General features: G+C 39.7%; 1 protein-coding gene across 5 annotated transcripts in view; it reads left to right on the top strand.

Moving 5' to 3' along the window:
- The window catches only part of PLEKHA1 (pleckstrin homology domain containing A1), a 54936-nt gene that overhangs the window by 16194 nt on the left and 25357 nt on the right, over positions 1 to 13385 (top strand). For 4 of the 5 annotated variants that reach the window (XM_032312353.1, XM_032312354.1, XM_032312352.1 and 1 more), the window contains exons 3-5: positions 2723 to 2779; positions 5003 to 5048; positions 11443 to 11540. In XM_032312353.1, coding sequence (XP_032168244.1) covers positions 2723 to 2779; positions 5003 to 5048; positions 11443 to 11540 — 201 coding nt within the window. The remainder of the gene's footprint in view (positions 1 to 2722; positions 2780 to 5002; positions 5049 to 11442; positions 11541 to 13385) is intronic. The other variant, XM_032312356.1, reaches the window with a different exon arrangement.

Raw genomic sequence — 13385 nt, forward strand, 5'->3', positions numbered from 1 at the left:
TGTAGCGGGGAGAGTGTGTGTTAAAAGTTTGCACTCAGCTAGATCTTTCTCACATGAACTGATATTTTGTTTTTAAGAGTTGCAGGGTTTTTTTTTTTTTTTTTTTGAAGTTTGTTTATTGGGACACCTGGGTAGCTCAGTCTATTAAGCGTCTCTTTGGCTGTGTCTCTGGCTCAGGTCATGATCCCAGGGTCCTGGGATCGAGTGCTGCATTGGGCTCCCTGCTCAGTGGGGAGTCTGCTTTTCCCACTAACTGCTGCTCACTTGCTTGCTCTCTCTGTCTCTCTCAAATAAATTAAAATCTTTAAAAAAAAGTTTATTTATTTAAGTGAACTCTACACCCAGCATGGAGCTTGAGCTCATGACCCCAAGATCAAGAGTCACGTGCTCTTCTGACTCGACCAGCCAGGTTCCCCAACATGAACTCTTTAAAAAGCCAGATTTGGGGTGCCTGGGTGGCTCAGTACCTTAAAGCCTCTGCCTTTGGCTTGGGTCATGATCCCGGGGTCCTGGGATCGAGCCCCTCCATCGGGCTGTCTGCTCAGCAGGGAGCCTACTTCCTCCTCTCTCTCTGCCTGCTTGTGATCTCTGTCTGTCAAATAAATAAATAAAATCTTAAAAAAAAAAGCCAGATTTCCATGATGTCATTAGCACATTGGTTTTTATGAATGTAGTACAGAATTTTAAATCTGTCTTTCTGTTTGGTTCTTAAAAATTTTAACTCTTCATTCTGTTAAGAATCTTTTACAGTCGACTCTGCAGCTGGTGGATTAGCCGTCAGTATACTAGCTTTGTGTCATTTTTAAATGTATTAGGACTTAACAGCTCTTAATGAAAACTTTAGTAAAATGTCTTGCTAGGATGATTACCTTAGGTTGAACCACATGAAATTGCCAGTATACCACCATTTTGATCTACTGAAAAATGACAAGTTCTATCTGCTTCAATCTAGTTGTTTGTGTTATGGTACTGTAACACACTTATGCTAGTCATAATAACCCTGATATGAAAAAAAAATCAGTTTAGCTCACCTGTCCTAGAGAGCCATTCTCCTTCTGTTTTCCTTTCTTTACCACTAACCATTGTTTGAAAATCCATTCTAGTGTATTACTAGAGATCCATTTGGAGCTTTCTGTATTTTGTTGAGGGTGTGGGTAATGGTGGAAAATTAAATAATTGAGTATCTGTTCAGGAAGTGACTTTGAAGAAACTTGAAAGAAGTATTTTGGCAAAAGGAGTGCAGGAACTCATAAGAAAAATGGCTCATTTTCCTTTTTATTTTAAAAGTCACCAGTTGATTATTTCTTGTTCACTCTCAGGGAACAGATTTTGAAACCTACTTTTTTGTAGTCGAACTTGGCAATAATCTCACTGATCCATAGAAACTTGGTATTTTGAATATTCTTTATCTCTTAGCTACTTACATTTCCCTATACTGTGCCACTGTTTAATCTATGACCCTTCATGTCATGTGGCCATGACATACTTCTCATTTTTCTTCCTCATACAGGGCTTAGAACTGTATTAAGCTAGTTAAAAGATTAAATTTTTGGAGGATTTAAAAGAAAAATAACACTTCTGAATGGAAGGTTAGTAGTATTTTTAAAAAATCACTTAGTAGTTAGGAGGTCTTGAAGGCATTTTAACATTTCATTGACTAATCCAAAATTTAAAAACAACAACAAAGCAACCTCTTAATGTAAAACATTTTATATAAGAACACAATTTAACGGTATACCTTAAAAATTACAATGTTATTTTATATACATATTTATGGTTTATATTTAGAAGCTTGAATGTAGTATATAGTTTAAAGCAAAACATAATGCAGTTTACATAGGAGTGTAAATTTTGAAAAGACTGTCCCTATCAACAATTACCAGTAATTATGTTTGGGAATCTTAATTAAGTCTTTGAAATGTCTCGGCTTTCATATAATTAATTGTTTCCAGTAAGCTTAAGAGAGGTCTGAGAAAGGTACCTCCTAATCATTCATAAAGCAAAGTCAAAGGTTTTTCTTTTTAATGATCATGAAAGGTTTTTCTTTTTTATGATCATGATCATAAAGTTAGTTAAAAAGTTGATCTTGGTTAATCTGTAGTGGAGGAAGCTTTCAATGTTAACATTGTTTTAATTTTACTTTTAAAATATTCTGTCGGAGTTTTCCTTTATATCCTTTTATTATTTTTTTCCAGACTCTCTTATCTGGTATTCCTGCCTCCATCTTCCCCCTCTATAATCCATCCAGTTTATTATATTACATGATATATTAAAGTACAATTTTGATTTGATTACAGAATGCTCACAAACCTTTGTTAATGGTTCAAATTCTTAACAGTATAAATTATTTGCTACTTTTTAAATTTAGGTCCTATATATAGTTAGGTTCTCGGTTCAAGTTCCCAAACCATTGTTTTCTACTACAACCCTATATGATACCATGTTACAACCCTGCGTTTATGGCTTTTAGCGAAAAGTTTGGCCACAATGATAAAAATAGTCTTTTAGTTATAGAATGCATTATGGTGGGACAAAATAGAGTTTGGTTTTGTTATCCAACTGTCAACTTGATTTGTAAATACTTGAACTAAAAAAGTTGATTTGTAAAATGTGATATTAAAAAATCTAATTTCTTAACTTTTTCTAGTACGTTTAGAACATTATAATATAAAATAAATTAATAATGTTGGATTTTAATTATATATTAATAATTTGTTTCCAGAACTTACCTTCTGGATCATCACGTGTGGGAGCCATTAAACTTACCTACATTTCAAAGGTAGTTTTTCTGTATTATTTCATATTCATGCCTGAATTAAAATTCCTTGGAATGAGAGTATGAATAATCAAAGAGCAGCTTCCTTTCTGTGTCATTCAGTGATGAGGTTTGGGGTCATACCATGTTGAAAATAGTACCGGCTCACTACAGGTAGGAAGTTCTTTTATAAAATTCGGAAGAGTATGTGGCAAATTGCAAAAGTTAACATTAACTTCTGTGATTGGGCCATCAGGACATTGGAAGGGCATCACAAGGACAAAGATGAGTTAACAGGTTCTATCTTTGGGAAACCTGAAGATGTTTTCTGAGTCTATATTTATTTAAACTGTTTCCAACTTTTAATGCCATTACTTTTGACTTTTTATTTTTGTTTTATTTTGAAGAAAATAAGAACCATCTTAATGAGGAAACAATGGTTTTTCCTTCATTTCACTTTGTTTCTTCTATTTTCTCTTTTCTTATTGTTGATATTTCTGGAATTTTTGTAATACTGTTTTTCTTTTAAAAAATTTAGTTTTGGTATTTTCAGGTATTTTTCCCCCCTTGATTTTATCAGTTTTTTGGGAACCGAGATAGAAGTTGAGGACCTAAACCTCTGGAGTTTTTATACAAAATAATGTTTGTAGATGACTTAAGTTAGGAGATGGGAAGAGTAGCATGGAGTCATATGCGTGTGCATACTATTAAACATGTATTGGAATTACTTAGCAAAGGTCTTTAACAGAAGACAGGTTTACAAGTGTGCTTCTGTTTAAAGGACAGTTTTATAGACAAAGTACTTTGTTCTCAATATTGTTCTAGTTGACAACAACAACAAAAAGAATCAGCCCGTGCACAAAAAGGTTACATATTTAAAGAGCAACATTTTATTATTATTTATTTAATTAAAACCGTATTACTTAATTTGCAAAAGACGAATATTGTTTAAATATACCTCAGTTGTCCCTGTAAATTAAGACATTTTATAAATGCCTTAAGGTACCTTGAGTTTAAATTCTATAGTGATTATTATAAGGAAGCATAAAATTCTACTGCGAAATAAACTGTAGGCCCCCCATCTTCTTGCTGGCCTGCAGCATAAGTGTGCTGTGAGGTAACAATGCCGCCAGGGGTTGTTGACTCTCAGTGCAGTGATGAGGAATAGGCAGGCAGTTGAGGGAGAGATTGCCGATATGCTTGTATCTTTTCAGTCATTTGTTGCCTGGTCTTTTTAAAAATGGGAGCTCTTTTTAAAAATAAAGTATTAACTAAGCAAGTAAGCCTGACTGGCCATCTGCCTCCCAACTCCTCTGTTCCCCTTTTAAAATATAACTTTCTCTTGCACTTCTGTTGACTTTAATCTCTGTCCCACAGCTTTCCCGAAGGTTGAATTGTACAGTTTGTACTCTGCGTTAGATATGCCTCCCTTTTCCAGAATTTATTCCTGGAACAAATTCCAGTGTGACTCAGAGCTGTGAATTTGTAGTTGGGATCAGTCAGGAACCCCAGACTTAGAATTCCTTTTGAAGGTACAAAACAGATGCTGCAAGGAGATATCACTGGGCAGCAGGTGGTGATAGCCATGAATGGGCTTCTCAGAGGCTACTTCATTACGGGGGGTGGGGGTGGGGGGGGCGGGGGGGGCGGGTAACAGTGACCAGGTGCAACTAGTTGTTTCACCTTCTGAAGGCCATGTGTTGCATTTAGCAGCGTGACCCCATTATCCCAAGATGTTCTCATGTACAAGAGGATCCAGTGCCATTTTGGTTTTGTTTCCTCATTGCAGATTAATACCTTCTGGATTTTGGGGCTTGGTTAATTACAGTCTCCCCCTTACCAATAGTCATTATCTCTAAAGGTTCACAGCTAATTTAGAAATATGCAATTTGGAAAGAATTTATAGTTTCTATAGAGTATTCTGAGGGGATTTTGAAAATTATGTTAAACTATGAATTTTTCCATGTGTTCTTTTAATGGTTTACTTTCAACTTCTTCACATTTCCTTTGAGTAAGTATTCAGAGAGAACATGGAAGTATCGTTTGTTTTAAACATCTCACAGTTGGGAGCCATATTCTGTGTTTAATTTGCAGTTCTTTCTCAGTAGCCATAAAAGTTTAATTTTAGATCTGTTTGCTAAATACATGTTATTATTGGGAAATCATACATGTGCACGTTCATGCAGCATTTAAAGTTGGTTATCTAGCATATGAAGAAGAGAGTGACACATTTCTCTTTTTTGTTAGGTTAGCGATGCAACTAAGCTAAGGCCAAAGGCTGAGTTCTGTTTTGGTAAGTAGCCATTTTCTGTATGTTTGTTAACTAAAGTTTGGCTAATATAATTACAATATGCTGTAAAAGAAAACAGTACCCGAAAACCACACAACACAAACCTATGGGTTAATGGATTATTCTAAGGGAAATTCCCTTGAAACCACCATCCAGGTGAAGAAATAAAACTCCCTGCCCCTGAAGCCTCTTTCCTGTGTCCAGCCCAGTCCCAGCGCCTCCCTTGTTTGGATGTGGTCATTAGCTACCGTGTATAGTGATCACCGCCAGCAAGACTTCTAGTAATTCTTAACTTTCTACCTTGTATTATTCTATCATAAATGTATAAATAATGGAAAGGATTTGCTTTTCAGCTTGTGGGTGCTGAGGAGTTTATAGTTTGGGGGTGGAGGTAGTCGAGGGTGTCTGATCCAGATACTGAATGTGTGAAGCAAGCAGTGAATGTCGAGTGTGTGCACACTCTGCTTGGCCCTGGGGCTGGGAGAGCAATAAGAAGCAGTCGTCGCCCTTAGAGCCTCACAGGCTCCTTATCTCACAGACACTGTAGCTGGCAGTATCATTGCATTTATTGCCGTCAGCAGAGAAAGGAGTGTACAAGCTGTTCAAGAACCACAGACGAGCTTCACATCCTCACTGGGGAGTCAAGGGAAGCCACCACACTGGGTGAGGAGAACCTGGAGTCAGTGACCAACTATCCTTGATCATCCTCTGCCATGGGGGAGACAGGGGGTTGGGATCACAGAGACAGAGACATGCACGGGAGAAGAGCATGGTGTCTTTGGGCACCGGAACACTCCGGGAAGCTGCGGGGAACGGATGGCGACAGACCGAAAAGTAAAAGGGCAGGCGGGAGTCCTGGTATAACATGTTGACAGATGATGTGCGTGTGTGTGTAAACAAGAGGTGAGAAATTAGCATCTAGAAAGCTGACATAAGGTGAAGGAAGTTTTTTGCATGGATAGAGTTTTGATGCAGGTAGATAAGTTCAGTGGCTCCCAAACTACAGTCCTTAAGGGACTGAATCTGGGTGGTGGCCGTGGAAGGAAGGACAGACATCGCTAGCAGGAGACGTGAAGGGACTTGGTGCCTGGATGTGCGGGAAGAGAGAGGTTCTGGTAGGTTCACTTCTAGTAAAGAAATGAGGAGTGAGGGAGAGCTGGGTGGGGTAAAATGTTCGGTGAGGAGTTTGACGTGGTGGGGAAACAACAAGTGGAAATGTTGTGGTGGTAGTAATCGAGCACTGGATAGAGCTTGAAGCTCAGGAATGGAGGAATTTGGAACCTGCCGTGATAGCGGGTCGTAGTTGAAGCTGGGGGAGCTGGTGTGCCCTCAGCGTGTTCGTGGAACCTAGTGATGGGAAGACATTTCAGAGTGGCCAACTGGCGTACTTTACGTGAGAGTAGATGCTTCTTGTGGTAGAGTTGATGTTAATGTTCCTTGTTCTCTTTTGCTTGTAAAGGGCAGGTTTCTTCTTTAGGCATTGTGTTAGGGATAACAGCTTGTGGCAGTCATGTACATCCAGCAAGAGAACAGCATATGAGCAGGATGTAAGGTAGCTGTTTTAAATTTTTTTTTTTTAAGATTTTATTTATTTACTTGACAGAGTTCACAAGTAGGCAGAGAGGCAGGCAGAGAGAGAGAAAGGGAAGCAGACTCCCTGACGAGCAGAGAGCCCGATGCAGGGCTCAATCCTAGGACTCTGGGATCATGACCTGAGCCGAAGGCAAGAGGCCCCAGCCTACTGAGCCACCCAGACGCCCCTCTCTGTAAGGCTTTTATCACCATTAAGAAACTAAAAAAAATTTAAAAATTTATGTTTTTATTACAGATTTATAATTTTGGCTCCTAAATAGGAAAATACCTCAGACTTTGTGAGTGAAAAGCTAGTGGGGGCAAGTCGAGTAACAGAGTACTTTGTGTTTTGGAATGTGTAAAGCCTATACTCCTGAAAGTCTTTAATGTAAATCTCAAACCCGTGGTTTGAAGGAATAGGATTATATAGTAATAGATGTCAGGTTCAGTTACTGGAGTATTTAGAATGGGTGATTTTACTTGGAGTCAAAGATTAAGAGTTTTGTTTTGCCAGTAGTTTATTAGTCTTAATACTAGAGGGGATAGAAAAGAGATTCTTAAAATGCTAGCCTTCAGAGAACATAAAGACTCTCCTGCCTTTATTCCATCTCAGATTGCTCAAAAACAAGTGAGAACAAGAAACACTCCAATCATCTTTGATGAACCTGGCAGACATCTGTAATCTGCAGCGTAGACAGATGGGAAGTGCGCGGAGGAATGTAAAATAACTTAGCAGGTCGCAGCAAAAGCCAGTGAAGAGCTGGCCGGTCAGGGTCCTGCCCCCCACGCCAACTCCAGCTGGAGCTAGGTTCTGGGTGCTCTCTGAGGAGTCAGCAAGAGGAGGGACTGAAAGCAGGGACTACGTTTGAATGTCTGTGTCAGGGACAGCCTCTGGTCCCTGCTTCTCTATCTAGCGTAGGCAGCTGCCCTTCCACCATCCCAGCAAGAAATGGCATGTGTACTATCTTTAGAAATAGAATCAGTGAAGGGTGCCTGGTTGGCTCTGTCGGAGGAGCACATGACTCTTGATCTTGGGGTCATGAGTTCGAGTCCCATGATGGTATAGACATTACTAAATAGGTAAAAACTTAAAAGGAAAAAAAAAAAAGAAATACGCTCTGTGCTTGGGGAGAAGGAGAGGGATGAGGCATGAAACTGAAGATAGGAGGACTAAGTGAAGATCTGCCCATTTCCTGTGTCCAGTCCTGGAGCACTGGGCAGCCAGGCGTAGTGGGATGGTAGTCTGCCTACCCCAGACAGGAGAGCTGTAGGTACCGACCTCTGGGCGTTTGTACAAGAGGAGTTTGTTGTGTAGTGAAGTCCAGCAGTTAGCAACCCTACAAATCTTCAGGAGAGCTTCCCATCAGTTTTTTAGTACCTTGTTTTTGAAAGTATGAATAGACAGCCCAAGATTACATGACGTTTGAGGAGAGAGAACTGTCAAATAGGAGAAGGGACACAAGACAATGGCAAAACTCAAAAAGTCAAAATCTAAAAGTAGAGCAGAGACAAAGATGTGAGGAGAGAAATGAGAAAATTAGAGGTTCCTTTAAGGAAGTCTGCCATCCGACTACGGGAAGAGGACAGAGAAAGAACAGAGGGAAGAGAGACACTGACAAGGAAGGCACGTGGAAAGGGTCGCATCACCATGTGGTCCGTAACCGCATTCGAACCGCATTCGAACCATACCTCAGGTTGCTCCTGGGTTGTGAGATGACATTTGTTTGCAGTCAGGCTCATGTTTGCATGAGCATCCAGTATGTTCACTTCGATGGTAAAGATTTGAAATGAAGGAGCTCCTGGTTGGCTCAGTTGGTTTAGCGGCTGCCTTTGGATCAGGTCATGATCCCAGAGTCCTGGAATCAAGTCCCACAAGAGGCTCCCTGCTCAGTGGGGAGCCTGCTTCTCCCTCTCCCTCTGCCTGCTGCTCTGCCTACTTGTGCTCTTTCTATCTGTCAAATAAATAAATAAATAATCTTAAAAAAAAAAAAAAAGATTTGAAATAAAATAAAGAAGTATTGAAGTGAAGAGGTAGTGGGAACACCAGTGTCTGGTTTGGAGCCATCTTACACTGTGAAGTCCCTGATTTAAAAGTGTGGCAACTTACGGCTTTTGTGTAGTTCTGTTTTATTTTGGTGTTTGTTCTTTCTCTGTCCCCACCTCCCTCCCAGCGTTGTTAATATGCCCCTTCCCAATAATTTGCTTTACATTTTCCACAGTGCGTTCTTACTTGGAAATCTCCAGATGATAATGATGAAGAGGATGATCTCTGTTTTGTCCCAAGTACTGTCCTAGTTTCTTTACATCTCTCGCCTCCACCCCTCAATGGGTGGGTTGCATCCATTTCATCAGTGAAGAAAACGGGGCTCAGAGAAAGTGCATGGGTTTTTGCAAGATGACATTGTTAGTCGAGTGCATGAGCTGGTCAGGTCTGAGTGACTCCAGGCTCTGATTTTTTTCCCTCCGATCATATCATTATGCCCCTTCCTGCCGTGCACTATATACAATAATATAGCACCTGAATTTTTGTTTGGAGTGCAGGGTTTGCTAAGAATCTTTCTGAGAGGTGTATTTGCCTCTTTTCCCTTAAAAGAAGTCCTTATATAAATGTTATATATGTATTAAGCACTTGCTTTATAGCAGGTAGAGTGTAGTACCAAGTGCTCAGATTGTCAGACTCTTCGGATGATCTGGGCAGATTCCTGGAACAGTGTTGAAGGAAGAAGCCATTGGGGGAGGTAGGAGGAACTCAGCCTCAGCCCGAGTTGTAACAAGATTGTAAAAGGGTGCTTTGCCAATTGTTAAAAATTAAAAATAAAAGCGGCGTGTTAACATATCCTACTGTGCTACTTACTTATCTTAGTTTATGCTTATATCATTTAGAATTTCTCCAGTCTCTAGTGAGTATAAAAGAACTGACTCACAGTGCTCTAGTAAGTATAAAAGAACTGACTCACAGTGCTCTAAATTTCTTTAATTTCCAGACCAGTTGTCGTACAGCACTTCCCAAGGGACTTCTGACTTCCTTGCTCAAATTCTCATCTCAGTTCAAGGAAGCTCTGGTTTAGTGTCTTGGTCTCAGTTCTAATTTCAAAGTCCTGTGCATTTGAGAAATAACTTCGGAAGTTGTTTTTATAGTTCAGAATTGCAGCAGTGTAGCTGTTGAAGTGCATTAGCTCCTAGAATGATATTTATGTTTTTAAAAATGAATGCACATGAAATATAATTAATAAGCTTTAATTCAAGGGTTGACAGGAATAGTTGGTAGAGAACTGTGTATGCTGGTATGCTTTGCTTCATACAAATAGATAGTCACTAAACAGGTGTATGTAAGTTAAATTGTACAAAGAGTTCCAAATGTATTAAGATTTTAGATATAAAGACATAGATATAAAAGAGTGCTGAAAATATCAAGGTGTTTATTTTTATAACCTTGAGTTGGGGAGATTTTCAGATATGTGAAAGCTCAAGTCATTACAGGAAAAAGAAAAGATTGATAGAATATTCCTGTTCGATAAAAGATACCATGGGCAAAGTGAAAAGGCAAATGACAGACTGGGAAAAAGAACTTGAAATAAAATAGAAATGATTAATACAAAAGCTCTCCAAGTCAACACAAAGTAAGTGAACACTCAGGAGAAATATGGGTAAAGAAAAGAAAGCTCAGAAAACAAATTCTAATGGCCAAGAAACATAAAAAACTAATTTGTCTCAATAATCAAAGAAATTCACATTTAAATAAGATGTGATTATTCACCAATTAGGTAGCCAAAGACTGCTGTGTTTGTGAGGGTCCAGTCAGGAAAACAGTCTGCATTAGGTATTTCAAACCCTGGGGTATTTGTTTTGAGGAATTGGTTACTCATTTGTTGGAAGGCTGAAAGAGCACAAAGGGGACTGCTGAAGAAACCTAGGCATTAGGAACTATATAAGGCCACTCTCACCCACCTGGCTGGAGAAATGAAAGGGGAAGAGGTAGTAGTATCACCTGAACCTAGGACTTAGGAAGGGGACCGGGATGGAGCTAGGGAGGGTTGTTGGGGGAATCTGCAGGGCTGGCAGAGAGAGTGGTGGAAGCGTCTGAGCAGTAGCTAGCGTGTGTTGCTGCTGGTGGATGGACAGTGGCAGCAGGAACTTAGGAGCAAGTGCCCTCTCCCCACCTCCCTCACACCTTCTAGTCTCCCTTCAGTACCTCCCATTAGCAGAGCATGGCCCGAGCTGGCAAGGGGTCGTAGGAAATATTGTCTACAGACTGCAGCTCCAATATCCTAGAGTCCTGGGGCTGAATACGAGGTCCCTCACTAGCATAGGTGCTAATAATCAAGACTGGTGTGGGGCACTGGATGAAACAGGCCTTTGCATACACCGTTGTTAGGAATGTAAATGGGTTCAACCTTTTGGGAAGACAAGTTGCCCAATACCTATAAAAATTTTAAAGGTGAATTCCCTTTGACCCAACACATCTGTGTTAAGAAATTTCTCCTATAGAACGGGTAACCCAAGTATGGGAAGATAAATATACATGATGTTTCATTGGGATAATTTATATGATTTTAAAAAATTAGAAATAGCCTAAATGTCCATCTTTAGGGGATTGGCTAAATATATTGTGGTATTTCAATTTCATGGAAAACATGGCCATTAAAGATAAGAGGTTTACCTATGTTACTGAGTGATAAAAACATTATTACATATGATCTTATCAAATCCATGAGAGTCACAGTATTGTACCTAGCATGGTTTTTCAGAAAGTTGCTGCAAATATAAATTTAGATGTAACAAGTGCGAAATTTCGTGTGTTGTAGTTTATTTTTTCTCTCAACAGTTATGAATGCAGGGATGAGGAAATACTTCCTACAAGCTAATGATCAGCAAGACCTAGTAGAATGGGTAAATGTGTTGAACAAAGCTATAAAAATTACAGTAAGTATTTTTTTTTAATTTTTAATGTCTGGAAATAATCTTTACATTTTGAAAATATATTTGCTTAGTGTCTCTAGTTTACCAGCAGATTGTGTATTCCAAGTTTGTTTAAAACACAGGTGTTTATAATGTGAATACATTGCCTTGTACAAGGTGACTATCAGCTCTTCAAAATAGCCCATACATGAATGCCTTTTGAAACCTTTATGTACCTAATAAGATATGTATTAGTGTAGATTTTACTAATGTAGGTTTTACTGCATGCAGTAATGTTTCTAGGGTAAAATGCATATTTTTTCTTCCTGAGTAGGATAAGGGACTTCCTGCCACTGACCCAGCGACTGGGCGTCGGCCTTCCTGTCTTCCAGGCCATGGCAGGATTGCTGTCACATAGGGTAGAGTTCGAAGAGAGGAGCAGGAAGCGGAGGTGAGGGAGTGGGAGTGAGGCACAGAGACAGGGAGTGCATTTGGAGAGCTGTGGCGGCCAGAGGGTGCTGCCCACATGGCCCCGGAAGTCTGTCTCAGGCTCTAAAACCTGCCTGGCCCCCTCTTCCTCCTTGATTTCGGAACTTGCCGGCCTTGCACACCTTTTCTGGGCTCCAGCTTCCCGCTTGCCACCTGCATTTCTCCTTTTGGTTTTCTGATGAACAGGAATGTGTATTGATTATCTACAGTGTGTCAGGCCCTGCCCTGCAGTTTTTACCCAAATTATCTGGAAAAGTGAGCTTTGAAGGATTGAGAAACTTACCAGTTTCAGGGCTGGTAAGTGGTGGAGCCATGAGCCAAACCCAGCCCATTGGACTCTGGAGCCAGACCCTGAAGAGCAGTGCCTTACTGCTTCCTGGAAAAAGAGCCCTTTCCTACTCTTTGTTCCTAATGCAAAAACCCAACTTTTCTGAGAGCATTTACCACTCACAGCGATAGGCAAGTAGAGAGGTTCTGTGCCCTGATCCTACCTCTCCTTGCTTTTTTCCTCCGTACACACTTGTAGAGAAACACATAGAGGCCTGCATGGAAAGGATCTGGAAGGAGTTCCTGGGTGAGGTTTGTTGAACTGAAGTGTGTTTCTGTTCAAATGTAGCTATTTACTGACCTGAAATGACTTCAACCCTCGAAAGACATGTGCTCTGAAAGTTGCCATATGTTATTACTTGATAGTTTCCGTCTGAAATGAATGATTCCATATTTATATCACAACACAATGAAGAGTTAATACAACTAAAGCTGTTCTCAGAGTGAAGTCGGAGTTTTTGTCTTGCACCAGCACAGCCTGTTACCACATGACAGAAACACCCACGCCGTGCGTCTGATCTGTGCGTGGAGAAGTTATTTTAGGCTTGTGCAGTTTCAGGAAAGCACTTTTTTGAGCTGATGCACAAGTACATATTCTTCAAAGGTCTTAACTAATTGTTTTTAATTCAATATATATATATTTTTTAACATGAAATTTTCTTTAGAAAGTACCTAGTAGCTTTACCGAGTTTATTCATTTATTGCAATTTAAAATAATAAGCAGCACTGGTTTCTTAGTGCTTTAAGAAAAAAGTAGTGGATAGTCTCAGGATTTTGCCATTTTGGGGGTTCTTGATTTGCTGTGTCTGATTTATTAATGGTGGGAAACCATCTGGTACAGATGGCACTGTTAAGCTTGTTCATGTGCAAGAGAAACTGAGGTTGGGTAATGTTCCAAAGTATAAAGACTGCTGAGACCAGCTGTTGTGGTTTTACAGCTTTATTTTAGATGTTGAAATTTTTAAGCTAAATCAGTTGATATTCTTTTATAATTCATGTTTTTGTAATTCACATTTAGAAGATAGGAGTACATGAAAGATACAGAAATCCTTA

Source organism: Mustela erminea, chromosome 14 (genome assembly GCF_009829155.1).
Source record: "Mustela erminea isolate mMusErm1 chromosome 14, mMusErm1.Pri, whole genome shotgun sequence".
NCBI classification, from domain to species: Eukaryota; Metazoa; Chordata; class Mammalia; order Carnivora; family Mustelidae; genus Mustela; species Mustela erminea.